The following is a 23,459-nucleotide window of genomic DNA, read 5'->3' as shown; positions in this document are numbered from 1 at the left end:
CTGTCTTGTTCTATATGTATGTCTTTAAATTAGAACAAAATGTTACCTGTTACAAAATCACACTTATGCTATATACATGTCCTACATGTACTTTTAACTCTATCTTGCTTTTAATCCACGAATAACTTGTGATTAATGAGAACTTCAGACAATTTATTACGAAACAACATCAACCTAAATCTTTCAGACAAGAAGGCACTTGTATAACATTTATCCGAGACTGATTGAATTTCAATAATTTGTTCATGTTGGTAACAATAATTCACTTTCAGAATTCTATTTCAATCTATATTATGGAATTTATTAACATAAATATCTAGTACATGTACTTGTGTCTGAATGCTTTACCTGTGTTTACATTTTGTATCGCTGCAAGATTCAGAAATGAGAGAAAAAAGTCATTTTAATCTACATCACAACAGATAAAGGGATAAATCATTATTTATGATTAAGTTTATCCTGGTCTATAAAAATATATAAATTGAAATATATTTGATAACATTATATTCTTCAACTTTCAAAGAATGTATGGTATCAATCACTATTATTTACTTTAAAAAATTGGTTATCATACATTGAAAGGAAAAAAATGTACACTATAAATAATATGAATTATCAGATATTTTACAATTGACAAACAAGTTTCATACAAACATGTTTTGTCTAATAGAATTTGTTTATTATTTACAAATGTATGTTTTGATCTGTTATTAATACTGTTTACTGCTATGACTGTCTTAATTATCAGATTTCAAAGCCCATAACTCTAGTTTAAAATGTCCCACTTCCTAAATATCTACATTCTGTCTAGCACAATACTCTGCTTAAAATCTCCAAGTCTTCTCATACTCGAAACCATAAGAGGTATAGTATGTAGAGAATTTGATATGTGTCATTCCATAATATGTTTCTGGGTAACCATAACAGAAATCTACGGACAATAAAAAAACTTTTTGAAGTCAATAAGCAGGACGTCTGAGTTTCAAAATGCCGTTTTGAAATTGCATGGGATCTAAATATACACCCGGTATTGAGGAATATAACACATAACGTGTTTTGATGGATGTCATCAGGTCAACCTGACCGTTAATGGCAGAAGTACAAGTGAACTACGTGACACAGACATGGTATGTACACAAGATCCAGATATCTTAGGAAACACACCTTGACTCATAGCAAGTGACCTATTTCTTCTCATACAACCCCTCGTATGTTTCCAATACACAGAATGGTCACAACATTCAATGTCCACTGTATCTGACCCTCGTCTCGACTCCATAAGTGACCGGTGAACGAATACAACTGGCGCTTCATTTGCCTTCAGTCTAACACAAGTGTGTATATGATGGGAAATAGCAGACAGGAACTTGACCTATTTTTATGGAACAAAGCACGACACCACCGGTCATGTCTGCACGCGAATGATCACACCAGACAAACACGTCACGAAAATTCTTCGAAAAATCTGGGCTTCGTTCAATGACATTATTTCAACACCTACCTCAAAATACAGATATGAAATGGTTATAATGAGAAAAATGTCTCCTTACCGTTTGGGACTGCTGTCTTCACGTCCATCTATGACCGAGTTTTGGGTCTTTCCACAGCAACTTGACCTATTTACCTTTTCCACCTTTCCCATAATGCACTATTAAAATGTCAGCGTCCATGGATTTGCTTCCGGGTTCTATGTGGGAGGCGTATTATTCTCTTACCTGTTTGATATGGAAATGATTACGTACAACGATTTATGGTAAGTTTAAACATATTCTTTAACAATGTGGTTGTACATCAAACTATGGTATCTATAGTTACAATTAGGCATAAGATTATTTCAACTTATTTCGATTTTATCCATGAAAATACAAAATGAAAGTAGACCTAATTAACGTATGCTTCATTCTTGATCAATAGATTGTTCAGATGCATGGGATACTGTAAATTGTTGCACTTGAGCTCAATACTTTTAACAATCTATGTCGATAGAATGCAAAGATTACGATCTTTAACACACAAGTAACAAGAATATTTTGCTTATAGCCCCAATATACATACATGTGCCCAAATTTCACAATAAAAGTGAAAAGAAAATTTATTCTAGTTATATTCATCTGAAATATACTCTAGACGATATTGTGCATTGTTATTTATATAAAAGTTATGGATAATCACATAATTACATAATTGTAAAAATGCATCTGTGTCGACTTGTATAAACATAAATGTGCCCTATTGAGACTACACTGCGAGCCTGCCAATGGTTTTACACATGCTTTCTGCCTGCGATGTGATGTCATGTGACTAACAACCAAATTCAGCTTCGCTTTATTCCTCGCTCATTTTCTCTTCACCTTGTTAAAACATGACTATTTACAACTAAAAATATGTATGGTTAGACCTGGGTTTAATCTCTGGACCCATGTAACTCTAGCCAGGCACCATAGCAATTTAACACAGCACTGCTACAGTGGCCCTAACATCTGTCTTAACGCATTCAGATTATTTGATAATAACTGTACTATGCTTTAGTAGACCATCAGCCAAAAATGGATTTTAGAATAGTATATATATTGCAGACTTTCTGACATTCAAGCAATTCATTTTGTTATTTTTCTTTGATGATTTTAGACAAAATTCTTTGTTTTTTATTTAGATGGTTAATTCTTGCTGATGTTAAAGAAAACACAACACCATGACAGCAACGGTGAAGAAAGACTTCGAATTTGTATTCAGCAGTAAGGAGCAGAAGTCCAAATTGACCATTCCTGTCCTAATACCTTTGAGTCAGATTAGCATTAGGGAGTTTGTGGCGCGACTCGTTACTGCACATGACTTACCGTGCTATGTTGAAGAAGGTTTGTTTGAATAGTAGATATTGTGATTTGGAACTCTTTTGAAATGAAGGTACTTCAAGACATGTCACTGGGACAATTCTGTAAACATTCAAACATGGTGGCAACTATCAAACCACTGGTTTAGTAATTATCTCAACTTTATCATATCTTTTTTTTTTTTTTTTTTTGTCCGATTTTGACTGGACAAGTTTCTATATATAGAGATATAAACAGATTTACTCTTGTAAATGAAAAAAAGCAAGATGATTATAATATTCAATCAGGTGTTTCCTTTAGTTTAACATGCAATTGGAGTCCATTATTTCAAATTTACCGTCTAAGTTGTTTTTTCAAAGAGATTCAAAGAATTGAGTAAGTTGTCCACTGACATGATAACACCTATTTTAAACAATCAGTAATGAACAACAAAATTGTATTTTATAATACTTGGAAATTCTTTGGTGTGAAGCATATGCATCTAGTTTCAACCGATCAAAGGTAGGTCACATGTAGGTAATATTAAAAATTACGATACACATGTAAATGAATCAAAATCAAGAACATCCTATATCATTTTACTGCTATAGATTCTTTCAGCAATGAAATATTAGATAATAATGAACTAATGGATCAATCCTTTTCAATCGTCTTCGTCCCTGGTTGGGAATGGTTCAGAAAAATAACTGGCTATTAGGCAGCCATCGAAGGTTTTGACATTTGAAGTCAGGGCTCTCACATCCCATTTTGGAACTGGGGCCCGAGGCCCTTCCTGTGTTTTCTTTAGAATGTGTGTGATACTATTTTGCATTGGGAATGGGGCCGATAAATCTAGCAGATTGAGAGCCCTGGAAGTTATTTATTACCATTACTTATTAACTATTTCATGGATCATTCTCAGATTTCATATGTATATTTCCCTTGGTCCCTAGATGTGTGTGGTTATATCTTGAACGAATGGGGAATTTAAAATGGCGAACATATGGCCATATTGGGTTTTGAAAGTTTGTTTTCACTATTTTACTTATAAGCATCAAGTGGGTCATTCTTAAATTTCATACATAGGTTCCCCTTAGTCCTTGTGTAGTTTGTATATTTGATTTTGATTCCTCTTGTATCTCTTGTTACTGGACGGATCAGTCTTGAATTTCATATAGAAGTTCAATCTGATCTTTAGTTTTGTACTATGAATTTTAGGATTGATTGAAAAGACATCTCTCTTTCTCTGTTTGTTAGCTTCTCTTGTGTAATGATGTTACTTATCAGTTATAACTTACCTATCAGTTAAAACAACTAAAGATTATGAACAAGTAAGGGAAAGGAAGAGAAAAAAGAGAGAAAAAATATCCAACTTCCATACAACTGATAGATATTATATGATGGTGAGTGTGAACATTCGTCTAGAATCTCTTGTTTTTTATCTTGGTAAAATTCAGTTGGCTGTTGCAATATTTGTTACCTAATGAGATGTTGCTTTACATACTGGTTATGTGGATTGTAACTAACATTGATGATGTCTAAATTGGACAATATCCAATAATATGTTGATATTTATAACTTATGGTACAGATTTACTGAAGCAGTTACAAGCATTTGTAACAAAGGAGTCCAACAGATTATATGATGAGCATGCTGAAGAGGTTATGACCAAAGTGAGGAAGGATCCTAAACAGGTTGATGACTTGGTAGTAAAATGGACCAAGGCTTATACACAGGTAAGGATCCATGACAAAATCCAGTTAATAATGGAAACAACATCCAGGTCAACACACAGATTATGATCTGGGGTTTCACCCAGGTCAACACACAAATTATAATCTGGCGTATCACCCAGGTTTACACTTAGACCATAGTCTGTGGTAAAAGCCAGATCTATACATCAGTAATGATCTAGGGTGACATCCAGGTCTTCATTCAGATAATGGTCTGGGATGTCACACAGGTCCACACATAAGTAATGGTCTGGGGTGACACACAGGTCCACACTTAAGTAATGGTCTGGGGTGACACACAGGTCCACACTTAAGTAATGGTCTGGGATGACACACAGATCCACACTTAAGTAATGGTCTGGGGTGACACACAGATCCACACTTAAGTAATGGTCTGGGGTGACACACAAGTCCACACTTGAGTAATGGTCTGGGGTGACACACAGATCCACACTGAAGTAATGGTCTGAGGTAACACACAGGTCCACACTTGAGTAATGGTCTGGGGTGACACACAGATCCACACTGAAGTAATGGTCTGAGGTAACACACAGGTCCACACTTGAGTAATGGTCGGGGGTGACACAGATTCAAACTTGAATAAAATCCTGGGTAACAGCTGAGGTCATGGTCAAGGGTAGTTACATTGGTACCTACACTCAGGTTGATTTATAATTATGAATCAGACTTCAAATCTAGTATGATGTTTGGTTGTCTCCTGAGTCTTCTTGCCATTATGTACTGTAATTTACTATCACAGGAAGTCAAGACTTTTGCGAAATCTGATGAAGTGAGCCAGGAGCAGCGGTTCTCTGAGGTTTACCACAACTTGATTCATTCCCCAGCCTTGGACACCCTTCTTAATCTAGAGCATACCTACTCCCTAACTGTGGAAGACCTGATACATCAGAGGGACAAGGACCTGGAGCATCTTGAGGAAAGGTAGACAACTCAAAAATTATATCATACACTTAACTTTCCCATCCACACACAAGTTCTAGGATCATGCACTGGAGCATAGTGAGGAATGGTGGACGTGCTTCCCATCAGACACTTACCTCCCTCCCACACACACACATACATTCTACAATCTTGCTCTGGATGATTGAGGGAAGGTAGACAACTCCACATTCAAATCATACAGTAACCTCCATACATAACAATCTTTTAGGATATTTGGCATAAGAGAAAATACTTCTCTATATAGCCTTTGTAAAAGTAATGACCTGCCATATTTTTGTAATTAAAAACACATTATTTTATAGGCTTTATATACTTAAGGGATATAGTCTAGAAGTACCTGGAGGGAAAGTAAAAAAAACTCTGCCTTCATATTTCACACTTACATAATGTACTGTTTTATTTTTTTGGTTATGTTCTTTCATGGCAATGTTATTTATTTATTTATTTATTTATCTTTCTATCTATTTATCTATTTATCAGACAGAGAAAAAACATGGAGCAAGCACTGAAGGAAGTAGGAAAGTCTTATACTGATGAGCAAATCAGCAGCCTAGCTCAGAGACATTTTGATAATGCTCAGGTGGGCAAATATTTGTCTTAAATCTTTAAGTGGTAAAGTAATTTCTGTTATTTCATTGTGTCCTGACTTAGAATGAGTATATCATTACAGTTTAAACTCAGTGTCTGCAATTTTCTCGTAATTTTTTTTAAACTTTTGTATACCCTTGTAAAGTTAAATCTTTATTCATTTGCCTACATGATCAATTGTAATATCAAAAAAGCTAAAAGGCAAAAAAATCAATCTTAGGTAAACATTTTTACTCTTATAATGAATGCAATTCAATTACAGTTGATAGAAAACAAATGGACAAGTGAACTCAACAATCTGAAAGAAATCCAGAAGCGTGAATTTCGAGAGTGGGTCATCAAGGTACATGAAGACACACAGAGTCCAGCTAAATCCCCATCTTACCTGTAAGTACAACACTAAAAATTTCCTGTCAGATTTCCCCAATTTATAGGATAATATATCAATAGATCAAAAGGCTAAATGCTGCAAAGATTTTGTTAGTTATGCCAGACACAAATTACTGAAGACATACAGAATTTAGTTTTTGCTGCCATCCTTCCACTTTACCCTTTTATTTATTTATTTATTTATTTATTTATTTATTTTTTTTTTTTTTTTTTATTTTGAATATTTGGTAAGTTTCAGTCACCAATGGTTTCAGAATGCTGGTTTTTAGTTCACCTTGTTTAGAGCAAAGTGTCTGTCATCTCTCTGTTGTCATCTGTCAATTTTTTTAAAGGCTCCAAGTGAATTTCACTATTACTGAATGTTGTTTAAACCAGATGGATAGTCCCCTCTTCTGTGAGGGTTAAATGCTTAATAAGGGGAAAGAATTCATAGCTACCAAATTCTTCCTGATTGTGATGGACCCAACAAATAAATGTTTGAGGATGTGCATTGTTTTATTGGGAAAACAGATCTTGTTTTAACTTGTTTATAACTGAGTTTTAAAAAATTCAGGATGTATAATACTAAAAACAAGTTGGTGTAAAGTTACAGGAGAGATTCTAGTTGAGCACAACTGCTAGCCTTTATACATATTTTTCTTGACATTCTAAATGGTCTCACCAGTGTATGTATTTAATGAATAAATTATCTTAAGTGTAAAAAACAGTTGTTGGTAGCAGTGACCTGTGTGATAACACACAAGGACTTATGGTCCAAGTCTACCAATATTTGTCCGTGATGTTAATAATAATGTATTAGGACATGTACCTGTATGTGTGTAAATGTGTATGAAGTGTACAAGTCATGAGTTACTTCCCCTTAGCCTTGTTTGATCTTAGTTTTCTGTATTGAATTTTCTAGACAAAATTGTCAGTAAATATTTCACACAATAAATTACCCATCAATCTCTCATTAAGAACATTTTTTATCCTACTTTGGTGAGTTTATGGATTTGGTTTATATAGGCTTTTTCTGTTATTCAATCAAATCCATTATACAATTTTATCAAAATGATTTGATGAAATGGAAATGATTGCCTGATGTTGAAGTTGGAAGATTTTACCAAAAGTTGTATTCATTTGACTGTAAATTGAATAACTGGAAGATGTTAAATAGCAGAAATATTGAGTGAGTGATGCAGGCCCTCAGAGCCCTGACATCTTTTAAATAATGTGAACATTTTTCTTATTATTTTGAATTTCTGACAAACTTCGAACTTTAAGGTTTTGGAATCAAAAACTAAAAGTGCACTTCTATAAGAGAATGTGTATATTTATTTCATCCTCTAGTTGCCAATAACATCTCTACATCCTACCATCTTCTGTTTTACAGAGGACGAGTCAGGGCAATGAGTAACACTCTGCCTGAGGCTGAGGAGGAGGAAAGGACGTCAGCCACAAGTCGACTAGAGGAAAGCTTTACTGTACATCTAGGTAATACACACTGTACATCTAGGTAAAACACACTGTACATCTAAGTAAAACACACTGTACATCTAGGTAATACACACGGTACATCTAGGTAAAACACACTGTACCTCTAGGTAATACACACTGTGCATCTAGGTAATACACACTGTACATCTAGGTAAAACACTGTACATCTAGGTAATACACACTGTACATCTAGGTAATACACACTGTACATCTATACAATACACACTGTACATCTAGGTAATACACACTGTACATCTATACAATACACACTGTACATCTAGGTAATACACACTGTACATCTAGGTAATACACACTGTACATCTATACAATACACACTGTACATCTAGGTAATACACACTGTACATCTATACAATACACACTGTACATCTATACAATACACACTGTACATCTATGTAATACACACTGTACCTCTATACAATACACACTGTACATCTATACAATACACACTGTACATCTATACAATACACACTGTACATCTATACAATACACACTGTACATCTAGATAAAACACACTGTACCTCTAGGTAGTACAAACTGTAAATCTAGGTAAAACACACTGTACATCTAGGTAATACACACTGTACCTCTATACAATACACACTGTACCTCTATACAATACACACTGTACATCTATACAATACACACTGTACATCTAAGTAATACACACGGTACATCTAGGTTCTACACACTGTACATCTAGGTAAAACACTGTAAATCTAGGTAATACACACTGTACATCTAGGAAATACACACTGTAAATCTAGGTAAAACACACTGTACATCTAGGTAATACACACTGTACCTCTATACAATACACACTGTACCTCTATACAATACACACTGTACATCTATACAATACACACTGTAAATCTAGGTAAAACACACTGTACCTCTAGGTAATACACACTGTACATCTAGGTAATACACACTGTACATCTAGGTAAAACACACTGTACATCTAGGTAGTACACACTGTACATCTAGGTAAAACACACTGTACATCTAGGTTCTACACACTGTACATCTAGGTAATACACACTGTAAATCTAGGTAATACACACTGTACATCTAGGTAATACACACTGTACATCTAGGTTCTACACACTGTACATCTAGGTAAAACACTGTAAATCTAGGTAATACACACTGTGCATATAGGAAATACACACTGTACATGTAGGTAATACACATTGTACCTCTAGGTAATATATTGTTATCTAACAATGTTAAGTTCTGAGGTTGACTGTCCTATGTAAAAATAAGCTGTTATATCACATGATATTACAGGACATACAGGTTATATAAAATCACATATTATTTTCAAGGGATTTCATTTTTCGCTGTTTTCAAGTATTGAATAGAATAACTATTTCTTTTTTTATCTAAACTTTTGGTAAAACCCTCAAAACTTCAAATATCAGAGGAAAAAAACCCAACATTTACAGGACTAACACTCATTGTTTTAAATGTGAAAGTCACTGTTCAGTAATAAGGCATGCAGTAATGTTCAGACGAGTCCAGAATATTTTTTCAGTGTTTATGATGAATACCTTTACACACAGATACAGTGGGGTCTTAAAATTTGGTTTAGTCCCATATAAAATATATGATTCAGAGACTCAAATATCTGAGTCGAAAAAATCAATGACATGGTAGGGTAGACAGTATCAGTCATTTTTTACAAAAATTCTGTAAATGAATTAAGTCTTTTCAATTACTTGCATTTCAGGTGCACAGATGAAAACTACCCATAACCTCCGTCTTTTATGTACAGATGTGCTGGATCTTTGTCGACATAAAACACACACAGTTGGGTAGGTTATATAACATCTGATATAAAACAGATTCCTGTTTTGATGTCATAAAAATCACAGAATACTAGAATACTGTATGGTATTACAGCTTGTAGGGACACAATGGTTTATCGAATGTCTTCATAAAAATTTACATATATGAATATTTCCTTGGGTATGTGCATGGGTGTTGTTATCAACCAGTGATTACTTCCTGGTTTGAAGACGAGAGGGAACATAATTTTGCACACCCATCTGGTCTCCTTATTTTTGTTGCTAAGCATAGTTTTCGAACGTCCTGTATAAAAATATCCCAAACTTAGATTGAGCCAAAAATAATGGCTTTAAAAATGTTAAAAAGCCAATTTATTCCACAAAATTGATAAATGACATTTTACTGTCGTTGTACTTTCAATTCATTAATGGAAAAATAAGATTCATTCAAAATTTATATTAATCTTATTTTAGGTAAGTATATGCTACCTATTGTGTTGAAAACAGAGGTTAGAAAGGCTTCTTGACCTGTATTCTTTATTAATGACTGCTACCTACCAAAGTAAATATAAACGAGTAGATGACAGGTCATAGGGGCCTCACTGTTACTATTTGTGTTCATGATTTTAAAGCAATTCTAATCATAATCTGAGGAAATGAAACGTTTTCTTAAGATTTGGAAATGTATAATCTTTTTGATCTCTCAGATTATTTTTTATTAAATATTTAATTACCTGATGTCCATTTTCATTGATGAGAGCCGTATAGGTAATTTTTCATTTGCAAAACAAGGTTAATTGGAAGTGCTATATTTAGAACAGCAAAAGCACGACTGAAATTAGGCTAAACTCGGCAAGGCTAGTTTTTTGTCTGTCTTATTGAATGATTATCATAAACAGAATTAATTGTAATGCTCCCTAACTATTATAAAATCATATATTTCCATGGAGCTCAAATTTCATGGTTTCCCAAATTATACAATTTCATTGGCACTTGATTTTGTAGGTAAATCTTGCTCACAAAATCCACTAATACTATAATCCATTTCAATGTTAATTTTTTCTATTGTGAACATATAAATCTGTGGATTGAGAATACCCATGAATAAAAGGAAAATAATTCCCCCACAAAAATTAATGAATTTACAGTACTTGTGATGTTATATTTCACTTGAAAGCATGTAACTCTATATTTTATACAGACAATTTGATATATTTCAAGAAGGATAATGAAACAGTTACTATACTTTAAAGCCAAGATCTCACCCAGATCTCACAAAGTTACTTAAACATTGAACTAGCTCCTGTCAGCACACCATAAATCAATCTTTGGTAAATGCTCCAAACATCAGGCCCACCTAACATTTACAGTGGTTTTGTGATAACTTGTGTGGTTACAGATGGCAATGTCCCTGTTCTCCAATAACTTGTGTGGTTACAGATGGCAATGTCCCTGTTCTCCAGTAACTTGTGTGGTTACAGATGGCTATGTCCCTGTTCTCCAGTAACTTGTGTGGTTACAGATGGCTATGTCCCTGTTCTCCAGTAACTTGTGTGGTTACAGATGGCAATGTCCCTGTTCTCCAGTAACTTGTGTGGTTACAGATGGCAATGTCCCTGTTCTCCAATAACTTGTGTGGTTACAGATGGCAATGTCCCTGTTCTCAAGTAACTTGTGTGGTTACAGATGGCAATGTCCCTGTTCTCCAGTAACTTGTGTGGTTACAGATGGCAATGTCCCTGTTCTCAAGTAACTTGTGTGGTTACAGATGGCAATGTCCCTGTTCTCCAGTAACTTGTGTGGTTACAGATGGCTATGTCCCTGTTCTCCAGTAACTTGTGTGGTTACAGATGGCAATGTCCCTGTTCTCGAATAACTTGTGTGGCCCTATGATATTACAATGGTCTTATGATACCTCACACCCAGAGGCTGCAGATATTTTTGTCCCTGTACTCTAATCACTTGTGTGGCCTCTATTGATTATGACATTACAATTTGCTTATGATACTTCAGCCCCAGAGACTACAGATATGTATGTCCATGTACTCCAATCACATGTGTGGCCTCTGTTGATTATGATATTATAAAGGTCTTATGATACCTCAGCCCCAGAGACTACAGATATTTATGTTCCTGTACTCCAATGACTTGTGTGGCCTCTGTTAATTATTATGCAGAATCACAATGGTCTTGTGATACCTCAGCCCCAGAGACTTCAGACAGTCATATTTTTGTACTCAAATAGCTTGTGTCTCTTTAAGGTCTCCTCCACCAGATTGACTATAGTTTACTTTGTGTCTATCTGTTTTTCCACCCTTCCATCCTTTATCTTGTCAAGACTCTATCTCCTACACTACTTGACACTAAGTCTATATTCTTGGGGCATGGGTTCACTTTAGTGAGACAGTGTGTTATGTATTACTTGTAGGTCACTCTGACCTATAATTTGACATTTGACCTACATCTTAAAAAAAAAAAAGTTGGGCTCCATTTCCTACAGTTCTTGTCACTGGAATGCCATACTTTGTTAATGAGTTCACCTTGGTGAGCTGTGTGTCAGTTAGAGCCTGGTACTCACCAAATTGTTTTATTGTTTGTGTTATAACAGTGGCCTGGTAATACCTCAACCCCAGAGACTACAAACAGCCATGTCACTATACTCCAATAACTTGTGTGGTCTCATCCTCATGGTGGACAATCGTCTCAACTCCTACACTGGCATAAAAAGAGGTAAGACATCTAATACAACAATTAATATCACCTCATACAGAGACAACAATAGATGTCAGTTTCATGATAATAACTTCTTCTAAAGAACCAAAAGACCTAGAGTAATGAGAATTTGTTTGACGATTGTTTGGATGACAACATACTCTATACAGGGAAACAACTTTTGCCTGTTTTTGCCCTTTCTTTAACATGGTGAAAATACAGCAATGGCTTAAGTTCCAACTAAAATATATTGTTTATAATAATGTGTTTTTGCTGGATGAAGCAAATATTTCAATGAATGAAAATAACCCCAAGCAAATGATTCCTCATATACAGTATTCAAATTGTTTAAAGCGATTATGTCATGATACATATATGAATCAATTTGTTAAACAAAATCTTTTTTGATAATTAATGATACTTAGAGAAAATGGCAATTTGTGTGAACCTCGTCAAGACCAATGTTTATTGCAACATTGACCTGCTTTCAATGTCAATTTTTTTTAATGTACTGCAGTTTTCAGCAAACATCTCAAAGATGATATAAAAGACACACAAACGAATAGCACTTTGAAATGCCAATTTAGATTTAGATACAGCAGAGCTAAAGTATTACACTGCATCAAACAGCTGTTTCGTCCTTCAAGGACTTGTCATTGATGGTAAAGGTCTAAATTTTGACGTCTTATAGACTCCAATGTTAATTTTCTAAGTAATGATGAGATCTGGAATAACAATATCTGACCTGTGGCTTCCAAGAATTTAGAATAAAACAAGTATTTAATATAGTCAAATATGTAGACTATGTTTTGATTAAAGGTCATCAGTATGAAAAAGTCCATTTATTGTATTGCTTAAGAAATGTTAGATCTGTAAAAAAAAAAAGCTACAGTGCCCCTTAGTGCAGCAGTATATGAAAATTGAAGATAACATTGTTAACTCAATTAATCGGGATATACATCTAAACTTTTCAGATTTTGCCAAAGTCTGTGAGCAGTCAACAGATTTCCATTTTCCTAGTCTGGACCAACAGTTTAGTAATGTTGATAAAGAGATAGCAAAATTCAACGAACTTAAAGCCCAGAAGAAAGTATCGGAAGACAGTGATAAAATCAGCATTAAAAGTAGTAGTAGCAGTTCTAGTGGAGATAATCAGCTGGTACGTATATATATCAAACATCAAACTGATAAACAGATATTGTACAACATACAGATATTGTACAACATACAGATACCACACTGGTAAACAGATATTGTACAACACACAGATACCACACTGGTAAACAGATATTGTACAACATACAGATACCACACTGGTAAACAGATATTGTACAACATACAGATACCAAACTGGTAAACAGATATTGTACAACATACAGATACCAAACTGGTAAACAGATATTGTACAACATACAGATACCAAACTGGTAAACAGATATTGTACAACATACAGATACCAAACTGGTAAACACATATTGTACAACATACAGATACCAAACTGGTAAATAGATATTGTACAACATACAGATACCAAACTGGTAAACAGATATTGTACAACATACAGATACCAAACTGGTAAACAGATATTGTACAACATACAGATACCAAACTGGTAAATATACAACATACAGATACCAAACTGGTAAACAGATATTGTAACATACAGATACCAAACTGGTAAACAGATATTGTACAACATACAGATACCAAACTGGTAAACAGATATTGTACAACATACAGATACCACACTGGTAAACAGATATTGTACAACATACAGATACCAAACTGGTAAACAGATATTGTACAACTTATAGATACCAAACTGGTAAACAGATATTGTACAACATACAGATACCAAACTGGTAAACAGATATTGTACAACATACAGATACCAAACTGGTAAACAGATATTGTACAACATACAGATACCAAACTGGTAAACAGATTTTGTACAACATACAGATACCACACTGGTAAACAGATATTGTACAACACACAGATACCAAACTGGTAAACAGATATTGTACAACATACAGATACCAAACTGGTAAACAGATATTGTACAACATACAGATACCAAACTGGTCACAGATATTGTACAACATACAGATACCAAACTGGTAAATATATATTGTACAACATACAGATGTCATACTGGTAAATATATATTGTACAACTTATAGATACCAAACTGGTACACAGATATTGTACAACATACAGATACCAAACTGGTAAACAGATATTGTACAACATACAGATACCAAACTGGTAAACAGATATTGTACAACATACAGATACCAAACTGGTAAACAGATTTGGTGCAACATACAGATACCAAACTGGTAAACAGATATTGTACAACATACAGATACCAAACTGTTAAACAGATTTTGTACAACATACAGATACCAAACTGGTAAACAGATATTGAACAACTTATAGATACCACACTGGTTAATAGATATTGTACAACACACAGATACCAAACTGGTAAACAAATATTGTACAACTTGTAGATACCACACTGGTTAACAGATATTGTACAACATACACATACCAAACTTGTACACAACAGATATGGTATTACTGGGAGCATCAAAGGATGTCAGGCGAAGAATAGTTAACACATCCTGGAACATAGATGAAGTGTTCTTAAAGCATATGAAGTCACTAACTTACAACCATACTCAATCCTGAATAACAAGCAGTTCCATGCTTAAATGACTCATTGTTGGTGTTATCACACAAGCTAACACTAGGCAAACATCAGCCTCGGAGGTCACAAATCACTAGACATAGATCTCCCTCCACCTCAGACATTGACCTTAGTCTGTGCCTCTTCCGTAGCTGACCTAGACCTTGCATTCCTCATATCGGACGAATCTGTCCTGATGCTCAAGGGGGTAGAGTTGATACCAGTCCTGACAGTCTAGATGTAGATTACTTTACTGTTCTGTCATGCGAAGCTACAATAGTATGTAATCAAAAATATGTGCTTCAGTCACTGACATCCACTCTTAACTAACACTCTATCAAAATAATGATTACTCATCAAATTGACAAATATTTGTTAATTATACTGTAAATTATACATTATAGGTAATTAAAATATCATATATATAGACAACCTAGTGTGCAACTCCAAATAGCTACTAGAAACATGACTAGCACAACTTCTTATAACCGGCATCTAATGGTTTCCATACTTTTTTTTGCTCTGTGCACGAACACCCTACAGCCAACACCATAGCATTAGCTAAGGGCTTCCATAGAATATAAAAACTAAAATAAATCTACAAACAACAATACGTTTGTTCATAGAATCTAAATACAAAATCATGACTAGGAAATATGAGATTATTCAAACAATGAATTGTTATCAGTTATGGTATATAGTTGATATGAAGCCAATCTGGGTGAAAGATTATTAGAATGAAATTATGTTTTACAATAAATTTGTTCTGTTATAACTTGATAGCTTTATAAAGTTACTTTTTTTGTGAAGGCCTTACTGAAGTTCAACAACTTTGGATATGTCAGTACAATGTATATTGATAGCAAAGTGAAAGTGACCAGCGGCCAGTTTTGTGTACTTAAGAGACATCTAGATTTATTAATTTCCTCAGTGACTAAATCACTGTGAATTATAGTATACTGTCTCATACACTACAATTTTTGGTGTAGTGATGGTAGATATGGAAATGCAACACAGAATGTAAATATTACATTTATATCTACCAGGATTACTTTTTGGTGGTCCTCTCACCTTGACCAGCGAATGTGTATTTATAAACTTGACCAAATGGGAGTTCATAGCCTGATATACTCCCATCTGGTTTACTTGGAACTAAACAGGAGACTGGTTGTAGAATGGAAATATAATGATATAATACCAAAAACATGATATAGATCTAACATACGATTAACAATAGTCACACACGATTAGAAAGCACCGAAAATTTGATTGATCAGCGTGAAAAATTAACTGGCACCAATTAAAAAATACCAGCAAAACATAAAGAAAAGAGAGAAAGAAACAAAACTTGCCACAGTTTGTTATTTGTGCCTGACTCACATGATGTTAAACCATGACAATAGTATATCTGTACATCTGTATCAAAACAAATGTCCATCTTATACAGTTCATACTAGTGGCGTATATCAGTACCAACTATTAAGGTTACTTTCCCTATGAACAATAGTTAAGTAAAAGTTATTAACAAGTTGTATATGTGACAGGATGCTACTGGCCTCTTCCATGTTGTTCATTGAGGTAGCCATCAGCTACTAAAAGGATACCCTGACTCAAAATGACCCTGGCTCAATCATCATATCCATATCAATATTTGACTCGGTTTTTTCTTGGCAGCAGGACAAAGGGAATCGCATCCAGGTCGGAGATTTTTACATCACGAAACATTCCAATTTATCAGAAGTACATACAGTGTTTCATCTTGTCATTGATGACAGTATTCGGTCCATTGACATCTCATCGCGACACCCAGTCATCCTCAGCATCCGTAACATCATCAAGCTTTGTTTCCGTTCTGATATCACCACTCTTACTATCCCACTTCTGCTAAGTCACGAGATGTCAGAGGTGAGAAAATATTGTACCAACTTATCAGTAATTTGAATAATTGTATTATTTGACATATGAAGGTCAGCGATTATAAAAGAAAGTAATATTTTACATGTACCAGTATGTAATTGTTATATATTCTACATGATCAATGTGGATTGACCAAGATTTACCTTGCATGCGTCATCTATGAAACACAAGATGCTTATCCTTTTGGAACATCTGTTACTTGTACTATTTTTGGTGTCTATGTATTCATATTTTATCTTAACTTCATCAAATTTGAGAGTGAATGAATATCCTGTTTTAATTATTGTTCTGACAATTTTTCTGAAAATCAAAATGCATTATTGGCTAGTGCAAGTCAAAAATATTATATTTTTATGAACAATAAAAACTCTTGAGTGTAGGTTTGTTCATCAGTATCAATTTGTCTGAAATTTAAAATTAAAAGTATGCTGCATTTTACTTTATCAAGATTGTTGGGAGTTGACAGAAATGGTATCAAAATTCTCAAGGATTATTAGAAGTAATTAAATTAGGATGAATGACTGTTGCAGGAAATGACTATACAGTGGTGTCAGAGACGAGCCGAACTGATGTTCAAATGTGTCAAGGGATTCATGATGGAAATGGTTACATATGGTGGTCAGAATTCTCGCACCATCCAGTTCCTTGTTCCTCGTGTATGTATTTCCATAAAACTTCTTGTTTAGAACATTGTATGTGATTTTCAGCTATAGATTGTGATTTTATCTCCTTCCTTTCATTTTCTGTGTTTATAATGTAACTTGTATATCATTTTTTTCTCCATAAAATGACATATGGCTTTGAGAAGTTGACAATCAATTTACTTCACTATTACTTCATTGATCAAAATATTATTTCAATTAACGTACATTTATTAAATTCCAACAATTTTCATTCCAAATGTTTCATGTAAAGCTTATTGTTCAGTAAATGGGATAGGTTATCTCCCTTCCATTTTGTCTACACTTATACTTGTGCATTTTTCTTTTCAGGGATTGTCTGAGGAAATGTTTGCCAGCATTAGTAATCTTCTTACTACCATCTTTAGATTGTCTAATCCAGTAGTTGTCAAGTCTAGTCAAGGATCACATGTAGGCCGATGATATTGAAAGATCCAAGTAATGATGAGCTGTAGTCACAGATCACATGTTAACCGCTGACATCAAGAGATCTTCATTTTGTTGTTGCAGTCAAGCATCAAGTCTGGTGATATCGTGAGATCCTAGTTATGATGAACTGTAGTCAAGCATCACATGTTGGCTGGTGATATCGTGAGATCCTAGTTATGATGAACTGTAGTCAAGCATCACATGTTGGCTGGTGATATCGTGATATCCTAGACATGATGAACTGTAGTCAAGCATCACATGTTGGCTGATGATATCATGAGATCCTAGTTATGATGAACTGTAGTCAAGCATCACATGTTGGCTGGTGATATCGTGAGATCCTAGTTATGATGAACTGTAGTCAAGCATCACATGTTGGCTGGTGATATCGTGAGATCCTAGTTATGATGAACTGTAGTCAAGCATCACATGTTGGCTGGTGATATCGTGAGATCCTAGTTATGATGAACTGTAGTCAAGGATCACATGTTGGCTGGTGATATCGTGAGATCCTAGTTATGATGAACTGTAGTCAAGGATCACATGTTGGCTGGTGATATCGTCATATCCTGGTGATATCGTGAGATCCTAGATGATGAACTGTAGTCAAGGATCACATGTTGGCTGGTGATATCGTGAGATCCTAGTTATGATGAACTGTAGTCAAGGATCACATGTTGGCTGGTGATATCGTGATATCCTAGACATGATGAACTGTAGTCAAAGATCACATGTTGGCTGGTGATATCGTGAGATCCTAGTTATGATGAACTGTAGTCAAGGATCACATGTTGGTTGGTGATATCATGAGATCCTAGTTATGATGAACTGTAGTCAAGCATCACATGTTGGCTGGTGATATCGTGATATCCTAGACATGATGAACTGTAGTCAAGGATCAGATGTTGGCTGGTGATATCGTGAGATCCTAGTTATGATGAACTGTAGTCAAAGATCACATGTTGGCTGGTGATATCGTGAGATCCTAGTTATGATGAACTGTAGTCAAGGATCACATGTTGGTTGGTGATATCATGAGATCCTAGTTATGATGAACTGTAGTCAAGCATCACATGTTGGCTGGTGATATCGTGAGATCCTAGTTATGATGAACTGTAGTCAAGGATCACATGTTGGTTGGTGATATCGTGAGATCCTAGTTATGATGAACTGTAGTCAAGGATCACATGTTGGCTGGTGATATCGTGAGATCCTAGTTATGATGAACTGTAGTCAAGGATCACATGTTGGCTGGTGATATCGTGAGATCCTAGTTATGATGAACTGTAGTCAAGGATCACATGTTGGCTGGTGATATCGTGAGATCCTAGTTATGATGAACTGTAGTCAAGGATCACATGTTGGTTGGTGATATCGTGAGATCCTAGTTATGATGAACTGTAGTCAAGCATCACATGTTGGTTGGTGATATTGTGAGATCCTAGTTATGATGAACTGTAGTCAAGCATCACATGTTGGTTGGTGATATCATGAGCTCCTAGTTATGATGAACTGTAGTCAAGCATCACATGTTGGTTGGTGATATCATGAGCTCCTAGTTATGATGAACTGTAGTCAAGCATCACATGTTGGTTGGTGATATCATGAGATCCTAGTTATGATGAACTGTAGTCAAGCATCACATGTTGGCTGGTGATATCGTGAGATCCTAGTTATGATAAACTGTAGTCAAGGATCACATGTTGGCTGGTGATATCGTGAGATCCTAGTTTTGAAAAAAAAGTATAGTCAAGCCTCACAAGTTATCTGTGGACATCAGGAGATCCTTATTCTGAGGAATTGTTCAGGAAATTGCTTTCTTATTTTATCAAATATGATTGTAGTTGAATGGATACCATAATCTTATGTTTGCAATTAATGTTTGTGGCTAACACTATATTAATGTTAATATAGTGCCAGTTGATAGATGGAAAATTCATTTTAACATCAAAAAATATTCAATTTTTGTACTTATATGCTTGAAGTTTTCTTTATGGATTTGTGAATTTAAATATACTACAAACAGAAATCTTAAATATTGCAATAGGCCATTTTTATTATGAATAAGACGGTATAATATGGAGATATCATGTTTTAAAGTTCAATGTGTTGTTCTGGTCAACTATTATCTAATTCATTCTGTATACAAGTAAATTTGTAATTCAGTGTCCTCAGCTTCCTTGTATACAGAGCAGATCACAGGTTTATCAGGGTGTTGTCCAGTCATCAAATATGTTGGTCCAATTGTACTAAAACTATGTTTACCCAAACAAAAATTGTCTCTGTGCAATATGTATTTTTTTGTGTTAAGTTTAATTTTGTAAAGACTGTTGAATATTACTGTCGATATGACATAAAAATAAACACAAAAAATGTCTTTTTCAGTTGTTGAATCAATATGAAGGTGTACTAATGATCAGTTATGTGTGATAGAGAGTGAATAGTTATTTCAAAGGAAACATCATTGTCAAAATTGACATTAATTTCTTTCCAATGTCACATAGCACACCTGGCTCAAAGGCTGATGTCATGGTGCAGCACCCATCATTTTTGCATTATTTTTTCCCTTTAAACAACTTCCCATTAACCAAGATGCCAAGAGTCATGATGTTTGACTGGTTCTTTCCAGTCCAACCATTTTGGCAAATCAGACAGTTGGGCCATATTCAAAGTCACTGAGGTCAGATTTGTTTTCAAAAACTTCCAAATGACATTTTATGAACCGAAAGGCCAAGAATCATATGTGACTGAAAGTTCCCTGGGATGAAGTCTGAAAAAGTTTGTGAAAAGCAAAGACAGACCTTTTTTCAAAGTCATAAAGGTCAAATTTACCAAAGAAAATTCAAAGAACTTGTTTTGATAAGCCTAGAAATTTTAATCCTGATATATGGTTGGAAGTTCTTGCGATGAAACCTGTACCAGTTGGTGAATAATTTTTTTATTCAAGGAAGACAATTGCAAATGGCTGTCAACAATTCACATATTTAAAGGTGAAGGTTTCCAGAGTACTTGCAGGTTGTCTTTGACCTTCCATCAGATGGTACCTGTGTTGATTTTATTGGTACCCTATTGGTCCCCAACCAAGAACCAGAGATTTTAGTTTTGTTTTGTGTCTGAGAAGTCCTTCTGTCTGTCTTTCCACAATCTTGTCATCATGTCATTGTGACCTACATTTTGACAATCAATACTTGTTTACACTATTTCTCGAGAATTACCGTCTAATCAATCTAAGTCTCCATTGGTTCCTCATTCAGAATAGTCTACATAAGGACTGATTGAAAAACTTTATCTATACTTCATAAGAAGTGCTGGAAGGATCATTCTCAAATCTCATATTTAGGTTTCCAATTTGGATAGATCAGCAAAAAAAATGGCAGACAGGTGGCCATCTTGGATTATGGCATTTAAAGTTTTTTGTTGCTACATTCAAAGAAATACTGTATGGTTGAATTTCAACTTTCATATGTAAGTACCCTTAAGTCCTTAGTTGTGGAAAAGGCATAGAGAGTACTTTTCAAAGAATAAAAATTAATTACTCAGGAGATCTCAATGCGAGACCAGTAACCAATCTAATCTAGTGAACCAAATCTTTGGTGATTTAGGGAACATTGCACAACTAGGATACAATTGTACTGATATTTACCTGAGGCAAGATAATGAAGTTAACAATGGAAATTATGAAATTCTTAAGAACAAAACTACCACATGGCAGAACAATAAACATCCATCCCATGCCAATGAAAAATAAAAGGCAATAAAACAATAATTGCCTTATCAAAATACAGGAGTGATAGCACATTTCTATATCATTATAGCAATGTTTGCAAGAAACTGATTAAAGATAGAGAGGATGATTGATCTCTAGACAAGATCAAAAAATTGAAAAAGAACAAAGGGCAATAACTCTCTTTGATGGTGTAAAAAGGCCAATAGGAAAAACGCAACAATGTGTTTAGAGATGATACAGTGAGATTGGTCAAAAACTGAGATAAGAAATCTCTGAACCAGAATAAAATGATGGAAGAAAACAAATAGCAGGAAATCTTACTAAGATTGTGGAATTGAAGTGCCGTTCAGGAAAACACGACTTGCCATGAAAATCAAAATTTCAATGATATTGGTTAAAATCTGAAGGAGTTGGTCTTGTGACAAGATGTTAAAATGCTGAAAAAAACAAAGGGCAGTAACTCTTTCTGAAATTGATGAATTATACTGCCATTCATGAAAACACAACTTATTAATGTCAGGGTTATAATATTTGATAAGTTTCAATGATATTGATCAAGTCTCCACACAACATTGAAACGCTGAAAGGAGAACAATGTGTTATCAAACTGCTTCTCCGAAAAACACAAGTCTATGTTGTGGCAAATGGCCTACAAAGTTTGAAAATTAGTTGAAGACTGGAAATTTTTACATCAGACATACTCGCATATATCCTATGTTCCATGTACATTTAGCTTGACCATCATTTAGCAGACCTTTTTAGGCAACAACTTCTGTTGTCAGCTTCTAGACAGAATGTTTTATTCACTTCTGTTTTGTCAGTCTAATATTTTTCATTTTCAAATTAGGAAATTTATTGAATCAGGGGGCTAATGCACTTCTCCATCTCAATTTTGAGTTCTTTTGACCAGTTTTGATATTCTTTGGTTTAATCACTCACCCAACAAATCCTTAAAGAAAATGGCAGCAAGATGCAATTAGTCATATAACATTTGGATTGAAAGTTACTGTTCTCCTGTGCATCGCCTTCTTTGCACTTTGTTTTATTGTACTTTACTTCTTATCATAATACTGTACCTACATTGGCAATTAATGAAATTACAGCCATCAAACATAATTCTTTTATTTACATGTTGTCCAGTGTAAGAAAAATCCAATATTATGTTTCTCACAATTTTTGTCCTTCTAATTGCAAGCTGTTATTATGTTCTTCAATCCCCTCCATGAAAGAACCCATCCTGGAGTTTCCAGGGTTACAGCAATGCTTGTGAAAGTAGACACAAATTATTTCAGAGTCCCAACATTGCAGCCATGTAACATTATTTATTTCAATGCCCCTGTCAGAACTTTGACACAGACTTAACTAGTCGGCCGCTCAACCAATCGAGCTGAAGAGAGGTTCTCTCTATCCGAATGGTATATTGCAGCTAGTATTTACCCAGGCTACATAATTATCAACTGATTATGCTGACAGTAAAGGTATCATTCATCATTTCCAGACACAAAAATCATTAGGTGACCTCCCAAACTTT

At 34.6% G+C, this 23,459-nt stretch overlaps 1 protein-coding gene across 1 annotated transcript; it reads left to right on the top strand.

Moving 5' to 3' along the window:
- The first annotated feature begins 1,685 nt into the window (after positions 1-1,685).
- Positions 1,686-18,751, top strand: LOC132548775 (protein C12orf4 homolog). Its single transcript, XM_060212669.1, has 13 exons — positions 1,686-1,753; positions 2,654-2,855; positions 4,401-4,546; positions 5,304-5,485; positions 5,987-6,086; positions 6,357-6,481; positions 7,857-7,957; positions 9,711-9,795; positions 12,377-12,498; positions 13,455-13,639; positions 16,850-17,080; positions 17,623-17,748; positions 18,085-18,751. Exons 2-13 carry the CDS (start codon positions 2,693-2,695, stop codon positions 18,193-18,195), a joined length of 1,677 nt encoding a protein of 558 aa, XP_060068652.1. The 5' UTR covers positions 1,686-1,753; positions 2,654-2,692; the 3' UTR covers positions 18,196-18,751.
- Positions 18,752-23,459: the final 4,708 nt, after the last annotated feature.

The sequence above is a fragment of the Ylistrum balloti genome, unplaced genomic scaffold, assembly GCF_031769215.1.
Source record: "Ylistrum balloti isolate Yb309-2 unplaced genomic scaffold, AGI_CSIRO_Ybal_v1 Utg370026, whole genome shotgun sequence".
Lineage (NCBI taxonomy): Eukaryota > Metazoa > Mollusca > Bivalvia > Pectinida > Pectinidae > Ylistrum > Ylistrum balloti.
The sequence above is the reverse complement of the archived record's forward strand: the minus strand, read 5'-3'. Positions and strand labels throughout refer to the sequence as shown.